This window comes from Stegodyphus dumicola, chromosome 1 (genome assembly GCF_044657685.1).
Source record: "Stegodyphus dumicola isolate Sdum_Otavi_A_Nest chromosome 1, ASM4465768v1".
Taxonomy (NCBI): domain Eukaryota; kingdom Metazoa; phylum Arthropoda; class Arachnida; order Araneae; family Eresidae; genus Stegodyphus; species Stegodyphus dumicola.
In genome coordinates this window covers 36,127,357-36,149,322 of record NC_140768.1, presented here as the reverse complement: position 1 = coordinate 36,149,322, position 21,966 = coordinate 36,127,357, and the positions used below count along the sequence as shown (strand labels likewise).

The following is a 21,966-nucleotide window of genomic DNA, read 5'->3' as shown; positions in this document are numbered from 1 at the left end:
AAATTCAGTATGTTCACTAAAAATGAGGAAATATGCTTTCATCTCATTCTGTTACAGCTCTTATAACAATATTAATAAAAATTAAATTAAAACTGTGTTGACATCTTGCGATGTTACTAATAAATATTTATGTTAACTTATTAAAAACTGCAAATTACAAAACGAGCGTCAATAAAATATAATGTCAAAAGTTTGAAAATATATTAATGAAATCGAAAACTATTTTATTTACAACGCAAAAAACTTTGCTCAGTTTTCAAGAAATTCGATTATCTGATAAAATACCGAAAGGTTATTTACCTTTCTAGAAAATATCTTTCAGTCTAATTTTGCAACAGATGTTGAAAGTAGCAAATAAATACTATTGACAATAGCCACTGAGTGCCATTCTTCTTGATTATTAACACATAATGATTATAGTTACAGCTCTCCTGGTAGAAATTGTTGATAGGCGAAACTAGCTTATCGCTCGGAAATGTAATAGACAGAAAGGCAGACGTTCTTCGTGCTTTCGATAATAATAGATAAGGAGAAAAATGTCTGTTAGTTTTTCTAAAAAATTAACCTAATTTATTGGTATTAGAGAAAATAGCAGACAGCCATGAAAATGTAAAAAAGAAAAATGCGAATATAACTTACTAATTTGAACTGAGACTTCGGTGAAATTAATTATCCCGTTTAATTATTGCCTGATTCCAATGAACTGAAAGGATTTCATCTGCGAGTGAGATTAAGCATATTCAAAAATTTGTCACCTTCAGGTAAGTTTATTTGAGTTCTTTTAGCACCAGAGAGGCCCACCAGCGGCCGAGTGGTAAAGTCGCTGAACACTGGTAGTTCGGTCCGAGGTTCGAATCCCGCGAACGGGCTGGCTGCATGGGCGTTTTCGTGGTTTTTCCCATGTGTAACGTGTATACGAGCCAGTTCCCTTAGAAAGTCCTCCACGAAGGCATCCCTCCTCTTAGGCAGATAGCCCTCGAGGCTTTGCCATAATTACACACACACACATTAGCACCAGAGAGGTTAAGAAAAATGCGCCTATAAGGTCCTTATATTTTGTCCATGCATTTCTAATTAATATAATGTAATGAATTCAGCTAGCTATTTGTCCAAGAGATTTCTTTGTTTCGCAAGTTCTTTGTGACATTATTTGCAGTATTTCAAGTTTCACAGAGTCGAGCACCTTCGTACTGCATGTTCAGTTTGCTCTAGGTTGCATAGTGAAGTTTAGAAGCTTTCCAGTAAATAGCATCTTACAAAAAATATTTATATGCAAGATGCCATGGAAGTACTGCTGAGGAGCCACGCTAATCCAGCTACTAGGAGATTTGCCATTAACCGACCTCGTTCAAAAGAACAATTTTGACTAAAAAATCTCAATTTTTTAGTCAAAAGGGGCAATTTGCCCTGAAGGATTATTAATTTCGTTCTGGCATTTTGCGTCGAAACCTTTAAAAGGCTGTATCGCTTTTCAAATCGTTGCCACCATATATTATCGCCCTGTCTTATATTTAAATAAACTAAATAATGAAGAATCTGCATAAATGTATGTATGTTTCTCGCATTGTGATAAAACAACGGTACCTAGAGCCATCAAAATTTGAATAACGTAATCTTCCATAGAATATGGGCATGTAGAAGCCCTAATTTGAATTTGAAATTTCTTTCATTATCGATTTCAGATTCTGTAACACTTCAACGAATTTTTGATTAAAAACTAAACGATTTCAAAGCGAGCAATGGCAACACCGTACGAAAAAAAATATCTCCAGGGCGCGAGACTGTGTAACGGAAATTCTAAAGACATGCTCATTTTAAAATTAACTTGAGATATTGCTGTTGAACTGGATTTTATAGTTTGAGTACTTAGAACATGATATTTAATAAGGTGACACACAAAACGTTAGAAAAAGGTCCTTAAGACTAATTTAAAATCTAAAACCTTTCAGGTTTTTTTTATCTAATACGTTTAAAGGCCACAATCTTAGCTATAAAAACAACTTTTATTTTCTTGATATGTTTATTAGAAGTGGAGATATACCAGTTTTTTTGAGAAACGAAAAACGGAAGTTATTGCTTACCACAGCGGAAGTGAATGTTAAAAAGGCAAATTAAAAATGCAGTTTTTGTCCTTTTTTATGTTATTTGCTAACTAAAAAATTTTAAGCATTTCAATTAGTCTGAAGAATATGGCTAAGTACTTTTATTGTTAATTTTCTGATTTTCGTTTCGCAACATGAGTAGTTGTGTATTTATGTCCTATAATGTTAATCTGAGAACTTTAAATGCGATATTTAATAAATATTTTTTTATGATTTATGTTCACAGCAACCATGATACTCTAAAAGTTCCTTATAAAATCACTTGAAATTTTGCATACAGAGTTTGTATATTATTATGCATGATGTAGATCTATCATATTATGCATGATGTGATTAAGAACTAAAAATTAGCCTTGCAGAATTTAAATCATAAATTCTTCCTTCAAGGGTATATGTATTTATTTTTAAATTTTTGTGTGTTGACTAACATGCATTACTAGTACAATGCTTTACTAGTGAATCAATATTTCCAATTATTCTACTTCAGTGTATACTTATGGTTAATGTAAGTAAAAATAAAATAAAAAATATGTTTTTATCATCATTATTTTCTTGTCAGTGATAGTTGACGTTTTGTTAATTTAGATGTAAAAATTTCATTTTTTTTCATAAATTTCACAAAATAATGAATGTTTTTTCACTTTTCTGGTGATTATATTTAAATGTGAGAGCAATCCAATTAAAAAAACCTCATAAATTCAGAAATATAAAAACAATTTTGGAAAAAGCACTTCGAACGTTTTCAGTTACCTTAACCTTCCCGTTATTCAGGGTATTATTTTCTTTTTGTGCAATTATGCCAAATGTTACAATGCACACAAAATACTTCAGTTTAGTTTCTTTACTTATTATTTGTATCATTATTTGTAGTGATACTTAGCATTATTTGTAGTGATAATTTTACAAATTAAATAGTAATTAAATATTTATTTATTAAATAGATTGTTAAACAAATGCTGAAATGATAATAATTCTAAAGAACGGTCATCAGGAACCTAAAAGTATTATGTAAAAAAGTATGCGTGTTGGGAATTTTTATTATTCTGGTAGTATGTTTCATAATATTCAAATCTCAAGTTTTATTCATAAAACACTGTGCTCTGTTTGATATCACCGTAAAATTGAAATTATTTTGTGGTACAAAACTGCTTATTTTGCTTAAGTAATTACACAATTTTAAATGGCAAGTTTTATATGCAAGCAAATCTAAGAATCAATAATTGCACAATCTTAGAAATTTCTGATACGTTATAAAATATCAAAGGAAACAAGCTCCGATAAAAGCCTTGGTTTGCAGAACAGAGATTTTGAGTTTCAACTTTTAGAGCACTTTCAAATCACCCCGTAAGGTTATAAGGTATTTCTCCCACTTTCTTGGCGTGCCTTCGTGGTGTGGTGGTCTGCACACTGGGCCGATATTCCAGAGGTCCGCGGTTCGATTCCCAGCGAAGGCGTTGCTAATTTTTCATCATGCCTCTACAGTGGCCCCCCGACCTAAAACGGTGGTGAATGATAATTCTCCACACCCAAGATTTGCAGGATTTGGCGACTGGGTCCCCTAAAAACCCTAGTCGCCCTTTAAAAAGGGGAGTATATAAGATATTTCTCCCGCCTTTCTAGTGTTCCTTCGTGGTGTAATGGTTCTGCACGCTGGGCCGGTATACCAGAGGTCCGTGATTCAATTCCCGGCGAAGACGATTGCTCATTTTTCATCATGCCTGCTTCAAAAAAATAACTAATGTCTTTACAGTGGTGCCCGAACTAAAAGGGTGTTGGATGATGACATTTGGCAATTGGATCCCCTAAAAACCCCAGTCGCCATTTAAAAGAGTATATTAGGTATTTTCCCCACCTTCCTGGCGTCCCTTCGTGGTGTGGTGGTCTGCACACTGGGCCAGTATTCCAGAGGTCCCCGTTTCGATTCCCGGTGAAGGCTTTGTTAATTTTTTATCTTTTCTGCTTCCAAAAAATACCTAATGTCTCTACAAGATACATGAAAAGGATACATTCAAGAGTCAAATGCAGAATCGGGGAGAATTCGTAACGTAATAAAGTCTTTCTATGAATACTTTTTATTTATTATTCTCTGCGCAAAATACTAATTACGAGAATGGTATTTATCAGTCGGGTAGTTGAATATGATCGTATTCAAATGACATTCCCTCCTATGTTTCGTGTTCCACTGTGTGCCGCGATTATCATGCAGTTATGTACTACGTGTCGGCTTTTGCAAGCAATGTCACTGGGGGCGCATAGCAGGAGAATTTTCTGAAGTGGTAAATTCAGTAAAGGAAACAAACAAAGTCTGTTCACTCTAAATATTATATATCGAGCCGAAAGTCCGTTCGAGAGGTTGCTGGTAGGGAAAGAAAGGTGTGAGTCCCTCAGACCCGTCCCCCCCGGTGTACTCTCGATCAAAGTTGGGGGGCGGACCACAGCGAAGTCGTACTGTCATATGTCAAGGCTTTTGCTAATGACAGGCGTAATCTTGCTGTCCTTGCCACTATGAATTTCGTGGGCTTGTTCTGGTGTTACAGTCAGACGAGTGAGATCAGTCAGAAAGTGTGTGATGATTTAGAACAAAGCTCTGAAAAAATAAAGTCCAGATCTCTATCGAAATTCATATACACAAGTATTTAAGTCTTACACTCACTTGAATTCAGCACACGTGTGTTTGAAGAAGAAGTCATGACGTAATGTTTCTGAGCCAGTCCGAAGCATTCAAAGTCTGCGAGAGAGCAGGCGTTTTGCCTTTGGTTGAGTCCTATCCTTCGTCTAGTAATAGGCCAAACGGTTTCATCTGTTGCGTGAGAGGGAGTGTTTAGCACAAATACTGCTAATAACTAAGTTTTCAAGTAGGTCTGTGATTAAAAGTCCTAATAAGAGTTCCTCCTCCTTTATCTTCTGACTTTTCTCAGCAAGCAGCTTAATTTCCATAAGAAATTTTATGGTCTTGAGGTATTTTTCCCTCCTTTCTGCATGCCTTAGTTGTGTAACGGTTGCGTAACGGTTTCTGCATGCCTTCGTTGTGTAACGGTTATGTAACGGTAGCACACTCTGTGCGTATTTAAGAGGTCCAGATTCGAGTCCGGGCGGGGGCATTGTTCACTTTGTAAAGATCTTAAGTTTTACTAACGTTTATTTTATTTTAAATCTTTACTATCACTTCTTATTTTCTACTTCCGGCCAGAATTAAAAGCTTTAACTTATTTATGCAAATTTGTCTTGCGAACGCCAAGTACTTAAGTTGTGGCTTTTTGCCAAGCAAGAGAGAGGAAGGAGCTATTAGAAGCAGGCCGCTTGCCATAGTAGTTTTACTCGGTTGCTGGTTGCCTTCCAGGCCAGAGGTTTAATCCTCTTGATAATTTTAAACGTATCGTAGTGTTAACAGTTCTCTGTACTACATACGGCTTTTTGCTAATATACGGCCAATCTTGGAGTAGGCACTTGTTTGATTAATCCAAAGTTAAGTTTAGTTAGAGTTTAGTTAATATTTTTATATTCTTACGTTCAGACCACAAGTGGTTGGTTTCTGTATTCCGAAGTCCGGAAATCATTGTAAAGAGAGAAAAATAAAGGGTTTCGTATACCCTTCCTGTGTGTATTGTCTATTTCCCAAATTTATTGAACATAGTAAGCTCCCTGTTCCGAGTCAGGACATTTAATGTTCCCAAAGCAAGTAAGGAGGAACAGAGAACCTGATAAATTTTCATCAAAAACCTTAATGAATCTACAATCTATGTTTATAGGATTTTAATGTTGCCTAATAGTAATGATGATGTACTTCAAGAATTTGAAAAAAAATGAAATTTTACAGCATTTAGAGCACTAGAAAGCGAATTTAAGAGAAGTATTTTCCTTCTGATGAGGAGTGGTAAAATGTAATTGTAAAATTCATTCAAATTATCATTATTTATTCAGTTCATAATGTAAAATTCATTCAAGTTGTCGGACGAAAAATTCCTGATGCTTTCAAGATGAATTTCTCGAATTAAAGACTGATTCTCGATCAAAAGACTTATATGAAGAGAAATCAGCCTTTTTTGTGGAAGCACCTAATAAGCCGTCACCGTTACCTCCTATGAAGGGACAGATAATTTTACATCCATGACTTCTCTGGGACTCGAACCCGGGACCATCGATATCGCAGTCAGACTCCCTAAACTCTATACCGTCTGGGCAGCTCATTTAACAAAAACTGAATTACAACACCCAGGCATGCTACTGAACGGTTTATTTACTGAAGTATATTTTATTTTATTTAATTACTAAGTAAGTATATAGCTTTAGTTTATGAATATAAAAACTACTGTTAATGAAGTTCGGCATTTATCAACATTTTATGAACCTTTTGTTGTTTTTAAAAATCATTTAAATGTATATAAATGCATGTGTATTTTTCGAGTTTTAGAAAATGGGAGGGGGGAATAATCTTCTAGCACTGATGAAAGTGATGCATTGGGAAATCAGGTTGAAGAACTACTGCTATAGATTCTACCACCTAATATATAAAATCAGTCAAAAATCAATCTTAATTTATAGTTTTATAGAAAACTAGAACTCTTAATAGAAACTCGTAGTCTTTAATAAAACCAAAGCCAAATTAAAGCTGACATTTGTTTTATTTTTAACATTCCATAAATCTCCAGGATATTGATGTTCTCCCATAAAAACAAGGAAAACTAATACTGAGGGGCAGAAAGTAAGTTATGTGCAGGATTTCAGACTTTCTTAGTGAAACATGATAAAGACCGTGGAATAAGAAAAAAACTTCTCCTAAAAGGATATTTATTGATAGCCCCTTGCCTCTGCGAAAACTGAATTTTATTGACTATAATCTAGTGAAAAGTGACCAAAAGATCAAATTTCCTTTACTTTGACTTCCTGGATAAAAACTGCATTTTTATCTATTAATGCTTGCACAACCCAAAAAGTGAAAAAGAAGAAAGTGGAATAAAAAAAAATATACTCAAGTAAAAGTTCCTAGCAAAATAAACTATGAGAAATAAAAAAAAATACGTATAAAAAAAAGCATAAAATATGAGTAGTTATTTTAGCCGCCTCGAAGGAATTTTTTTATTAGCAATTTTTTTCTTAATTTTTTCCAAGTCGCAATCGTATTTTTTTAAGAAATAATTGCAAAATTATGAGCCATATTTGACGTAAAACTGCAAGCATGTCTTGAGATTTCTAATTTGCTTAGTTAACAAAGTAAGTAATTTTCGCAATAAAATTTGTTTAGTTTTTCTTTTCATTAAATTCTAATTTAATGAAAATTTTTTCTAATTTCATTAAATAAACGAAAACCTGGATACAGTAAACAGCTGTAGCCATGTAAATAAAAAAATATGCATAAAAATAAATTCGGTTAATTTTATTGTATGTTATAACTTTCAAGGCTTCAGCTTCCAAGCGCTCCGCGTTGGTGGATTTAGTACTGTATGGAATCCTCGAGTACTTTGCCATAATTAGAAAATTTCATGTGTACACCACATGACTTCCTTGTACGGAATATTAAATTTTACGCATTTTTTCTTCCATTTCATTTAAACTCATTGGATTGAATTAAATCTACTTCGCCGACAGCGCATAAACCACAATAGAATAAATGCATTCTTTAAAATTCTCCAGCGACATTCTGGCGCTAGATTCACTTAACAATATTATATTTCGTTCATATTATAACTCATAATGAACAAAATTTATATCATTTAAAGAATAGAATTATCTAATCGTTGCCACATGTTCTATTCAAATACTATAATAAATAATAAAGCTAGAATGATGTATAAAAGAAATTAAGCAAATAAAACAAAAAAGAAACAGTTTTTCACAGACGATTGAGTATTTATCATTCAATTAATTCAGTTCTCACTTCGCGAAAAGGCAAAAATACATAAAAACTCAAAATATCTATATTAAAAATTACGAAGTAAATCTGAAACACTTATTTCCTCGAAAAAATTCCAGAAAGCATTAAGCATGATTTAATTGGCAATAATAAATGAAGGCGTTATCTTTGTTGTTGTGAAGATACGTTTCTCTAGATTGGCAACAAATCCACTAGTCTGCTGTTTCAAATGTAAGCAATCAATGCCCGCCATAAAAAAAGGCTTAGCAGCACTTAAACAACTTTAAAATTGTTGATAATTCTAAAAATATTGCACTAAAGGCATAAAAACCTTAACCGGAAGATAAAAACAACATAATACAATAATTTTTAAAGTTTTTAAAGCCAAAAATGTACAATTTACAAACTTATTAGAGTAAAGAAACTGAGATCACTGAGCCGGGTAACAGAGTGGATATATATATATATAAATATATTTATATAAGTTTGGTGCTGCCGATTGCAACCAAAATACGAGGCGCACATCTACATGTTATAGCAATCCTATATACAAAATTTCAAGGTTCTGTGGGAGATACGTACGCACGTACGTGCATACGTTCGTACAGACACCACGAAAAATTCTCTTCAGAATTAATTTTAAGGCAGTTTTATAATATTTTTCGAGGAAACGAATCTTTTATTCTGTCCTTACGTACAGATATCAAGCAAAAACATTGTTAAATTGCATTCGATAGCGGTCAAAATGGATATTTGCGTTGAAATATGCTGCCTGAAACTTTTCGCGATTACAATACTTCCTTTTTACTTCGTACAAGGAAGTAATAAACCAAACCAAACTAATGTCTGTCTTTTTAAAACGTAAGTAATTGTATCTTTAAGGAAACTGTATTATACAATTACAAGAATGATTTTAATCAGAATATTATTTTTTAACACTTGAAAGAAGTACTAGGATACTTTTTTTTTAGATTTCGGAACGAAAACTGCATTGAGGTTTCTAAAAATAGCATTCACGATCATTACTTTCCAACAACTTTATTCATAATAAATCTCATTCAATAAAAATGATGTATTTTATCATTTTTTTTCATAATAATTGAAAATAATTCAACACTAAGCGAACATTACATAAATTTTGCTTTTAATTTTTTAAGCCCTCCAGGATAGATTATTCATTTTTGTTTTACCGAACACTAATAAGAGACAGCTATTAATATTCGAACGTGGAGGTTCAGATATATAATATCTTTTCATTTTTTTGGTCGAAATTTTTAATTTGATGTCAACGAGTGTTTTTTAGACTTTATGAAATTAAAAACTGATCTTTCAAGATGTAAACGGTGTCTGCGTTGAGAAAAAATAACAAGAGGAACACGTAATTAATCAAAGTTAATTACATATCCTTCCTTTCTTGTCATACTCCAAAGCATTTTCGAAGGCTAAATTTTATTTTAAAGAGTATTTTCAATCATTTTTAAAATGGCGGCACACTAACTTAAGTACTAATATAGGCTAGAAGCGTATCAATTATTGAAAAAATAATTTATTAAAACTGGTATTAAGTTAAGTAATTGAAGCTTGAATTATGTTGCGTACAAAAATAAACTGGTGGTCACACGTATTTCAAAAGTTTTGATTTCTTAATTATGTTAATTTTGATATTATAGCATTATTGAATTACTAGATATTTTATAGTTCATGAATATTTAGTCCAGGATCTTGGTTAAAACCACTTGCAAAATAAATCATACGGCAATTATCTAAACAAACTTGACAGCTTCTTGTGCTGTGTATTTTTTTTAATATCGAATGAAATAATTAAAATAAACTACTGCCTTTATTCAGTTAAGGTATTTTCTCCTTCCTTCCAGCATGCCTTCGTGGTGTAAAGATTAGCACACTCGGCGCGTTCGAGTCCCGGCGAGAGCATTGCTCATTTCTCATGCCTCCTGCTTCAGAAAAAAATTCTAATGACTCTACTGTGGCGCCCGAATTAAAAGGTGGTGGATGATGATTCTTCACCACCAGGATTTGGCGAATGGGTCTCCTAATCCCCAGTCGCTCTTTAAAAGGGGGAGAATATAAGGTATTTTCTCCCTCTTTTCTGCATGCCTTTGTGTGTAACGGTAGCCCACTCGGCGCATATTCGAGAGGTGCAGGCTCGCGTCTCGACGAGGGCAATGCTTATTTTTCGTGCTTTAAAAAATCTAATAACTCTACAAAATATTGAAAAATCGAATTTTGAATGAATTGATTGTAAAAAATCGCTCTCATATGAAAAGTTACAAAGCCACTTGATTGTTTCTTCTCATATAATTAACTGGAATATACATTCTTCCAGAGTAATATCTCTTCAAAGAAGCAGCTATTGTTATTAGTAAAAATTATATTTGAGTATTATCGCTATTTTCATTTTACTCCCATAATGCTTAGGTGGGGCCTATCGTTGGCAAAGTGGATGGATGACACTTCCACAGCTCAACGCGGGTTCAAATCTCTGTGAATGGACTGGCTGGTTTTTCATGAATTTTCCGACGTGTAACCTAAATAACCTCTTTTCCTTAGAAATTCAACCTAGAAAAGAATACTTCCACCACTTAAGCAGATAGCTCTTGTTTTTGTTTACTGTATTTAATTAAACAAATAAATACTTAGGTCTCTTGGCGAAGAAATCTAGTCCAAGACAGAAATCACAATCATTATCAATTTGCACGGCATTACATTCATTTACCTTTTAAAATTACAAACACTTGATAGGACAGAAGAAAGTGGACCGTTTAAAAGCACGTGTTCATAATATGCTACAACAACGTTTGTAACAGTATTAACGTTTGTACCAGACCGACAGACGTTTGTACCAGACTTACTTCCAACGGACAGCCTTTGATTTGAAGCGATTTAAAAACCTTAATACCTTTTTTAGAGTCATTAGTTTACATCGATGCAGGAATGTGAAAAATGTGCAATGCCTTCGTCGGTGTTTAAACTACGCAACTCTCGAATACACGTAGAGTGTACTTCCAGTTGCACCCCGCAGGTATACGGAAAGGAGGAAGAAAATAACTTATATACTCCCCCTTTTAAAGGACGACTGGAGATTAGGGAACCCAGTCGGCAAATCCTGATAGCACTCACTACCTTTTCGTTCGAGCACCATTGTAGAGTCATTTCGAATTTTTTTCGGAACTAAAGAACCTAAAGAAAGTAAGGAAACTAAATAAATCCGCAGTGCCCTTGCCGGGATTCGAACTCCGGACCTTCTGATGACGCATTGAGTGTTCTTCCAGTTACACCACGAAGGCATGCGGAAAGGAGGGAGAAAATACCTTATAACAGACAGCGGGTTATAGATAGCTTTGTCCTAAATACTCACAAACTTCTGAAAAGGGTTTAAAACAACTTTTTGATTTTAGTCTTAACTTGAACATAAAAGCACAACTTGTGCTCTTTAGCGCTGCCATTATGGTTATTTAACAATAATAGGCAATTATATTCAAACCTTGATAACGTTAAGATTACACATGCAATAGAAAAAGCTGGCTCAAGAAATATTTTACCGGCGAACGGTTTAATTAATTGGCTAATGAAAATGCTAAAGCCAGAATATTCATTTTAAGCAGAGTGGCGAAAATATACCAAACGCAACTGCCAGAAGCTCTCCCATTAACATTTAAAACCCTCAGATGAAATGCTCCTGTAACGTCCCGAGCTTTCCACACAAAACTAATATGCATTCTGGTAAAGAATACGGAAAGGAGAAGTTATAGTAAAGCCTGAAATCATAATAACTTGTTAATTAACATAAGATACTCTATAAGCTGAATATCTTTGTTTGATAGAAAACAAAGCACTTACTCTCTGATTTTAATTAATTGCAAATTGGTACCTACTCTACCCTATAAATTTAGACTAGAATACAGTAAATTTTAACTAACCTTTTTCGATTTTCTTCTTCTAAGGAATGTTGTTTAATAGTGTAAAAGCAGTAAGTATGCTTAAAAAAATGAACTTTCATCTTCAAAATTTCAAACTATATTCTAATGTCCCGAAACAATGTTCACCTTAAGCACTTTAAAAACTTAAAATGGTTACCGGCGAAACATCGCGGATAAAAATGCTAAAGAGAAAACATCGCTGCTTCAAAATATCGCAGTATAGAACACCCGGGTGGAAAATAAATCGACAATATAATTTAACAGTTCTAAAATTCCATAGTCAATACTCTGGCTTTCTAAAGTTAAGCAAAACCAGTGCAAAATGGAAAAAGTAACCTTTCGATTAACACAAAATTGCACATGTAGGTAGCAAATATGTTATCCGGGGGGGGGCGGAGGGGAGCGAGGAACAAGCATTATGACCAAATATGAAAACAATATTCAATTTTCGTAAATTATATGACGACATCTCATAGGGATCTTTAACAAATTGATGTTTAAAGCTAAAACTAGGCAAACAAAACTTACGTTAATAAAGTACCTGACAGCCTAGGACCTTCACACAAACTTTGCAGCTATTGCCCATTCTTTTATTGAGGTAATCAGTAATCGTAGATGCTAGCAATAGGCGTACTTCCATTAAGGGAAGTTTCTCATGGAGGTAGTTTCTAGCCCTGTGAAACTGGCTAGAGGAGATAAACGTGCTGAGATAACACGCTTGAAGGCATCGTAAAAATTTTCAATGGGTTTAAAGTCTAGAGAATACGTCGAGCACTCCACATGAGAAATATCCTCACTCTCCAAGTGCTCGTTAATGATAATAGCTCGATGAGGCAGGGTATTATCATTCATTAGGAGAAAATCAGAGCCAAATCTTGGAGCGTAGAGTCTCACAGTGGGATGTAGGATTTTATCCCGATAGCGCGCAACCGCCACAGAGTCCCCTATAAAGATGTATGGCTAGTTGCAATATTCCACTGAAATTCCAACCAACATCATGATGCTGCGAGCTCTGAACGCGTGATGTTCTATAACATCCTGTGTCTGATTCCATGCGTCTCGTTCTCTCCAGACCTTTAGACACTTATTATCTGACTCCAGGCCAAATCTGGACTTGTCCAAGAATAGAACCTTGCGCCAATTTGAAACAGTCCAATAGAGATATTGACAACTTAATCTTGCCCTTCTGGAATGGGCGATTAGTGGGATACAAACACTTGGTACTCGGGAGTACAAGTTTCTTCATGTGAAGTTTCGCACAGTTACTGGTAGTATTTTTTATCTTGTCATGTAAGCTGCAACCATGGATGTATCTGTTGTTAAGGTTGCTTGTTGATTCCGCTTGCCTACTGTAGCAATATACTGATCTTCCGAAGGGTGGTAATCCTTGGTCGACCGCGCAGAGGTCTACGGACAACTGTTTGAATTGTTTGGAATTGTTTATATGTTCAAGAAGTTACCGAAAGATCAAACCTTAAGAAAAGAGTGACATCTTTGACGGTCCTGCTTTCACGAATCTCCGGCACACCAACGCTCACTATCTGCCATTTGTCTCTTCTCAGCCACAGATACACGAATATCGTCAAAAATTGTTCTCCGAAAGTTATTAACATTTAAATGAACCTCCTGAAACCCTTCTTCTAATGACAGCGTCTTGATCAACCGCCCAGTTAGTATATGCTATGGCAGTCAACAGCGATTGTTTGTAACATACAATACTGCTATCGGTATCCGTATTGATTTTCATCCATTCAAAATTAAACTACGCTTTCTAAAATTGCTAGAAAGAAAGAAACTGAAACATTTTAAAAATCTGAATATGAGTAGGAATTACATTTAGGTAGTACAGTAGCAGTTAATAATTTTTAATTATAATTTAAAATTATAATATCAGTTGTTTAATTTAATATAATTTTAAACTTAGTTTGTTATCTAATAAAATTCACTATTTAATAAACCTTTTTCTAATAAAAAACGTACTTTCATTTTAATCAAAATTACAGTATAAAAAAAAAAAAAAAAAATCTGAAAGGTTTCAGATTTTAAATTACGTCCAAAGGGGCGTTTTTTTAACATTTTGTCTGTTACCTTTATTTATTAAATATAACGTTTTTTGCACTTAAACCATAAAATTCAGTTCAAGAGCAATGTCGCAAAATAGTTTTAAATTGAGCCTATCTTTAGAATTTCCGATACAGAGTCTCGCGCGCTGGAGATAAAAATGTTTTTTCTCTACAATATTGCCATTACTCGCTTTGAGATTTTTGTGTTTGTTAATCAAATTTTGTTAAAGTTTTACAAAATATGAAATAGATAATAAAACAAATTCCAAATTTCAAATTTGGGCTTCCACATGCCCCTATTCGCAATATGATTACGTCATTCAAAATTCGATGACTCTATGTACCGTTCTTTTATCTCAATGCTTATGCAGATTTTCCGTTATTTAATTTCTGCAAATATAATGCAGGACTCTAAAATTTGGTGGCAACAGTTTGAAAAGGGAAACGGACATTTATAGTGAACCGACGCAAAATCGCAAAACGAAAACAATAGTCCTTCAGGAACCAAGCCCCTTTGTAGTAACGAGATAAAAAAAAAAAAGACTAATATTTAATTCATATGTGGGAAAAACAAATGCAGCCAACCCTTTCAGTCGCGGGTATGAATTACTTACGTTTCGCGGATTTTAGTAATTATATAATCCCTTTATTGCACGCACGCACACATAAAGTAATAAAATAATTGCATGTGTTTAAGAAATATTAAAAAAAATTAAGTAAAATGTTTCCCATGAAATGAAATACGTAATATTCTGTGAAATACTTGGAAAACACTAAAAGTGCAACAATTTTTATTTTTGATAAAATTCATGCTTAAACTTCTAACAATTTTAAATTTCAGTTTTTTTCAATGTGTAATGTGAACACGAAGCCATTTTTCTTAGCGTATTCCAGCTGAAATACTATATAGCCGACTTGACCTGCTTTCCCATAACAACCAATCAGCAACCAAATGAATTAGTTTTAAAAAAATGATAATGAAATTATGCCTTAAGAAGATGAATTAATCAAAGCAAAATAAAGAGCAGTATTTAATGAAAGATTATTAGACTAAAAATGAAAAAAAAAAAAAGAGTTTATAGTTTGGTAATTAAGCGAATAATTTTGATATTAGTAACATAACGCAATTCATCTTCTCTTTCTAATTATTTTTATATTAGGGATTTTCCTAAAATGTCTAGTATTTCTTTTTTACGAAAACGATTAATCACATAATGACTCTTCATAGCTAGCAATGTATGCTTTATTTTATAAGTTTTATACTGTATCTACAATTTCCATTCATTTCTCGTTTTGAATGACTAAGTTTTCTTCTTCATTCTTCAGTTAAAAATTATAAGTTATTTAAAAAAATTGCAATAGTTTAACATCTTAGATACACCGCTGCAATGCTACAGTCCTGCTATATTTTGTAAGATGTTTTATTTTTATCACAATGTTTTAAAATTGCTATGTTTTATCTCTAGTTCATTTTCTACCGTGATACTTCACACTACGGAGAATTCTGGATTGAAATGTTTTCTCTTAGTTTCTTTTCTATTCCGATATTTTGTGCGGCAATATTTTTGCTTCGTGTTGTTTTCTATACGGCGTATCTGTCCGCGATGTTTTCAGCGGTTTTCTTCAAAATATCTAAAAATAAAGAAATTATTACAAGTATTTCACTTTTCTTCTTAAATAAAAATAACGACTACTATTTTTTAGATCTAAATCGTTATTGTCGAATAAAATTAAAACTCAATCGAAAAGGATTTGAATTTAGAAGTTCAGGCGCTTCTTTTCTGTATTTCGCCTTCGAAAGTAAACTGATATAAATAGAAAAATATCAAACAGAAAAAGGGATATTAATGTTTCAATAAAATTCAGAAAGTAATAGAGAGGATAACAGTCTATACATTGCTACAAAATTTCATATCACTGAAGCAATTAAATCAATATAACTTGTTTCTGAGAACTTACTTGGATAATAATCTTGAATGCTGTTATGTTCTTTTGTCGCAGTTTGATTAACTGTGATTCCTTCTGCCTCCTCATCGTAAGTGACGAAGAATGCATACACAATAATAAATGCTGTTTCTACGCATAGCACTAATCCAGCGAATTTTCCACTCTGCCAGATCATTCTTCTATAAAAATTTTCAAAAATATTATTTTTTATAAATCTGATGCATTAGAAAATTTGTTATACTACTAATTATTACTGTAGATTATCTGCACAAAGAATACATGATTATTTCAGAAGATAAGATCGATTTTTATGTTTAAAATAGTGACAGTTTAAACAATTTCTTCTAGAATGTTACGTTATTTAACTTTTATTTTCTTGTAGAAAGTATTGTAATCGCGAATTTTTATTTTATTTTTTTACCTTTCTTTTTTTTTATCTTTTTTAAAAATACTTTGTTTGTAAGCATATTTTACATATATAAAGAGAGAGAGATCGATAGTTGAAAATATTTAATTAGAAACTAAAAAACTTTTGGCGCAAAATGCTGTGAAATTAATCAGAATGAAATAGAATAAAATAAAACAGAAAAAGCTCAATCTTGAATCAAAATATAAATTTAAACAAACACAAGACAAATAAATAACAAAAGTTAAAAATTCGTTGATCTTTGCCAAATAATAAATGTAGAGAATTATGTATTTTCTTACCTCTCCACACATGTATAAATATAAAATCCACACATGTATAAATATGAAAAAGAATAGCTTCCCTATGGATGTAATTAATAACTTTAAAAAGCTTATTTTAAAAATATGCTATTTAGAGCAGTTACAGGATTTCAGTATCAGTGTTTGAAAATATTAAAGTAATAATTTTAATTAACAAGCCAGGTTAATGAACTTAAACGACTCTTATGACAATCATTGAACTTCTTTAATGATAAACCAGCCTCAAACTACGAGTATATACATATATTTTTCTTTGGACTTAAGGCTAATGAGGTTTAACATAGTGACAGACATTCACACTAGCGATACTCTCATGAAGTAGCTGACGTGAGTTCCATACAAACCAAACATTTTTTTAAAAATGTTGTCAGTAATGTAATAAACTTAAATTTATTTGTTACGTAGGAACTCCAAGTATCAGGACTATATGGCCATAAGTTCTATATATTTCGGAATACCCGAACAACTGAATTTATAGCTTGTAAATTAGACAATGATACTTATTCATAAAGTAAGTGAGGGAGTTTTAGTTTTTATTTTATTTTATTTTAATTTAAAAAAATTATACATTATAATAGCCCTTCTGGGGTAACGCCCATTTGGGCTAAAAAAGTTATTTTTTTAAACCAAAAATCAAAAGCGCACTATTTCTTGACAGAATTAAACAATGGAATTGTTTTTATACATCTTAATGCAAAACCTAATCCTATGTCAATTAAAAATAAAATAATGAAATTATTTTTTTATTAAACTGCTGTTAAAACTGAATAAAAATAATAAGGAGCGCATAATTGATTTTCCACTGATATTTACAATATAGTTATTTATCGAATTTTTAAACCAGTTTAGAAGCCTCTCGGAAATTTATCTAAATAAATTCAGTAGCTTTTAAAAAAATGCGCTACTATATATTTTTAAAAGTCGCGGATTGGAACGAGCTCCTATGAATTTCTGCAGGTTGCATTAGTATCAACTTAAGTAATATTTCAGATGAATGGAGGAAATGCCATGATGATGATAATAATAATAATAATAATAATAATGAAAAGAAAATTTTGAAAGAGTTCAGATTTTAGTTTGTTGCCCAAAAGAGTTCTTTAAGGTTTTTTATGCTCTCGTTTTGCACGCAATCCACCAATCGGCAGTTGTAGTCATTCCTGCTAACCCACTTTCCCCCTTTTCAGCTTTATTATTAAATACCGTTTTCTTCACGCTTATGCCATATATAATTCAACAGCAAAATTACAAAAATTTTAAAAACAGCATGTGTTTAGAATTCCCGATGAAGTTTTAAGTGTTGGCATATATTTTCTATTTTTTTCAGTCTTTTCTTAGTTTATCATATCAATGTAGAATATGGCCTGCAAAACTCTTTTTTTATTTTTTTTTTTGGTCTTTTTATATTAACGTTTTGCGTGTTAAATATATTAATTAAATATCATGTTCTTCGCCCTTACGCTACAAAAAATACAGCAAAATCGAAAAATATTTAAAAACAGCATACCTTTATAATTTCCAATCTACATTTCAAGTTCTCACACGCTGGAAGTAACAATGTTTTAATCCGTACCTGTTGCCACTGCTCTCTTTCAAACTCTTGAGTTTGTTAAAAATTCATTTAAATTTTACAAAATATGAAACATAAAATTCGAAATTGAGAATTCGGGCTTCCAGGTACACATGTTCGGCTGGAGGACGACGTTATTCAAAATTTGATGGCACTAGGTACCGTCGTTTTTTCACAATGCGAGACACATACATAAATTCGTGCAAATTCTTCTTTATTTAATTTCTTTAAATGTAATACAGGACGAATTTTGTAGCAACAATTTGAAAAGTGATTCAGACATTTAAACCCCCCTTTCGAGATCAATAGTCCATTCGAGCTAACGCCCTCTTGGGCTAATAATGTTGGTGATGATGGCAACACTGATAAAACAATGCCTCACCTTTGATACCATAGTAATAATAATAATAATAACGATGATAAAATAATAATAATAATACCTTAGAATAGCAACAAAATATTGCAAAAACTATTGTATTTCTTTTAATTGAAATTGCACAAAATATTTAGATAGAAAATACAAAAATTAAAAAAAAAAAAAAAAAAATCAAAAATTAATACTAACGTAAAGTTGCATGAATATTTCAGCTTTTGATAAGGTTATTTTTTGAGTTTAATATGAATCAAAGTATGATAATAGAGACGTCACTAACCTCGACGTAATCCAACGTTCATTCTGGAAGCATCGAGATATATTTAAATACTGATTTACAAAAACCGATTAAAATATTTAGGACGAAAATAATGCTGTGTATAAATGAAAATAAGGCTAGTCAACAAATATACCACTCAGACGATTTGGCTATATGCGCGGAAGAAGATTCAAAAAGTTTATAGAATGAATTATTATTTTAATTAATTAATTATTAATGACCATTTGGGCAGTTTTTGGAGCCCGCTTGGAATATTTTTAGTGTGTCACAAGTGGATCGGGTTTCGCCTGCATTTAAATCACTAGAAACATTAAAAACAAGTTATTTTTCTTGGCTTAGAAACAAAAACCGGCAATTCTAAAATTATTGCAAATAAAGCGAAGTTTTATTGTATTTTAAGCAGAAAGGAAGTTTAGTGGTTTGTAAGGCTTCATATCGACGGTTAGTTTTTTATTACCCTCTAAATTCCGGATGGAAACATAAACTAATTTTAAAATTCAGTATTTAAGATTATCTAAATTCATAAGTACATGTATATATATATATATATATTGAAATATTCACTTTTATTTTTCTTCAGATATTTTTAGTAGTATTAAGGCTTTACTGTAATTAGATATCAATCCCCCTCAGTCACTTACCTTAGAAAATATCACTAGAACTTTCTTTTAGAAAATATCACTTTTTGAAAATATCACTATATAATGTTTTAGAAGCTTCACATTTTCTTGAATCTAAAGTTTGGGAAGATATGTCCTTCAACTACTGTCAATCAAAAAAGAAAACTTTCTTATTTCTCTCTTGTTTTTTTGCCGTAGGAGCAAGGAGTTTTCTTTTTCAGTATGTGCGACACAGCACAAAGTGAAGCCAATTGAGTGATAAAAGAATAGTAGGTGGAGCTGGTATCTGATTCGTCGCTTCGGTTCTATCATCACGTTCATCGTTCCATTTTCAGTACTTGATTCAGTTATCTAAGCTGATAAAAGTGCTTGCTGAAATACTAGTTGGTGCAATTTAGTTTTGCTTTTATTTTAAAGCTCCTGAAAAGCATAATATTGCAGCAAATTTTTTTGTTATTTAAATGGCGGCTTATCTTTGGACGGCCTATAGAAAAACGATTTCTACAGCTTATTTTTAAAAAGATTATTTAGCAGTTTAACCTCAAACAAAAATTCTCTCTGTTGCTGAATAGAGTAATTAGGATTTAAAAAAATCTGATGTGTACACCACATGACTTCCTTGTACGGAATACTAAATTATACGCATTTTTTCTTGCATTTCATTTAAACTTATTGGATTGAACTAAATCTACTTCGCCGACAGCGCATAACCCACAATAGAATAAATGCATTCTTTAAAATTCACTCTAGTATTTGTTTACCATAGCGACACTCTGGCGCTAGTTTCACTTAACAGTATTAATAATTATATAACAGTTAACTTATATAATAATTATATAACGGAAACTAAGTTAACTGTTCTATAATCCAATAATTATAGAACAGTTAACGTATGTGTTTCGTTCATATTATAACTCATAATGCACAAAATTTATATTATTTAAAGAATAGAATTATCTAATCGTTGCCACATGTTCTATTCAAATACTATAATAAGAATGTATAAAAGAAATTAAGCAAACAGAAAAAAAAAAAAAGAAAAGAAAAGAAACAGTTTTTCACAGACGATTGAGTATTTCTCATTGAATTAATTCAGTTCTCACTTCGCGAAAAGGAAAAAATACATAAAAACTCAAAATATCTATATTAAAAATTGCGAAGTAAATCTCAAACACTTATTTCCTCGAAAACATTCCAGAAAGAATTAAGCATGATTTAATTGGCAATAATAAATGAATGCGTTATCTTTGTTGTTGCGAAGCTAAGTTTCTCTAGATTGGCAACAAATCCACTAGTCTCCTGTTTCAAATGTAAACATCAATGGCCGCCATTAAAAAAAGGCTTAGCGGCACTTAGACAGCTTTAAAATTGTTGATAATTCTAAAAGTATTGCATACAGATTTACTAAAGGCATAAAATCTTTAACCGGAAGATAAAAACAACATAATACAATCATTTTTAAAGCAAAAAAAAATGTACAATTTACAAACATATAAGAGTAAAGAAACTGAGATTACTGAGCCGGGTAACAGAGTGGATATATATATAAATATATTTATATATGTTTGGCGCAGCCGATTGCAACCAAAATACGACGTGCACATCTACATGTTATAGCAGTCCTATATACAAAATTTCAACGTCCTGAGGCTACTCGTTTTTGAGTTATGCGAGATACGTACGTACGTACATACGTTCGCACGCAGACGCCACGAAAATTCTTCAGAATTAATTTTAAAGCAGTTTTATAATTTTTTTGAAGGAAGAGAGTATTTTGTTCTGTCCTTATGTGCAGATATCACGCAAAACCATCGTTAAATTGCATTCGATAGCGGTCAAAATGGATAATTTCGTTGAAATATGCTGCCTGAAACTTTTCGCGATTACAATACTTCCTTTATACTTCGTACAAGGAAGTAAATATTACAGCACCTACTTAATTCATTTCTGTTTATTTTTTATTTTACATTATAAAATATTTTTTCCTTCCTTTTTGCACGTCTTCATGGTGCAATTGGAAGCATACTTGATGCGTATTCGAGAGGTCAAGGTTCGAGGCCCAGCTTGACGTTGCACATTTTTCACGTGTCGTGCTCCCCCCCTGGAAAAAAAGCCCTAATTATTCTACAGTGCCACTCGAACTAAAAGGTAGTGCACAATAATTAGTCACCATCAGGATTTGGCGACTGGGTCCCCTTATCTGCAGAGCGCCCTTTAAAAGGGGGAGTATATAAGGTATTTTCTTCCTTCATTCCGCATACCTTCGTGATGTAATTAGAAGCATACTCGACGCATATTCGAGAGGTCCAGGATTCTACTCCCAGCGAGGACACTGCACATTTTTCATATCTCATGCTTTAAAATAACTTAATGACTATACAACTTTCTAGAATTTTTGGTTTCGTATAATTGAACAATTACATTCCAAAGCTACTGCAATTACATGAAACTGTAGATTATATCGAACGCTTTATAAAAAGCAGTGTTCATAAAGCA

At 32.4% G+C, this 21,966-nt stretch overlaps 1 protein-coding gene across 2 annotated transcripts in view; it reads right to left on the bottom strand.

The window, feature by feature from the left end:
* Positions 1–19,711, bottom strand: part of Rh50 (Rhesus blood group-associated glycoprotein Rh50) — a 189,815-nt gene extending 170,104 nt beyond the window's left edge. Inside the window, exons 1-2 of one of the 2 annotated variants that reach the window (XM_085810514.1) lie at positions 19,492–19,711; positions 15,914–16,080 (exon numbers count right to left, since the gene is read on the bottom strand). In XM_085810514.1, coding sequence (XP_085666640.1) covers positions 15,914–16,076 — 163 coding nt within the window. In that variant the 5' untranslated portion in view covers positions 16,077–16,080; positions 19,492–19,711. Of the gene's footprint in view, positions 1–12,419; positions 12,563–15,913; positions 16,081–19,491 lie in introns of those variants that run through there. The other variant, XM_085810523.1, reaches the window with a different exon arrangement.
* Between the last annotated feature and the right edge of the window lie 2,255 nt (positions 19,712–21,966).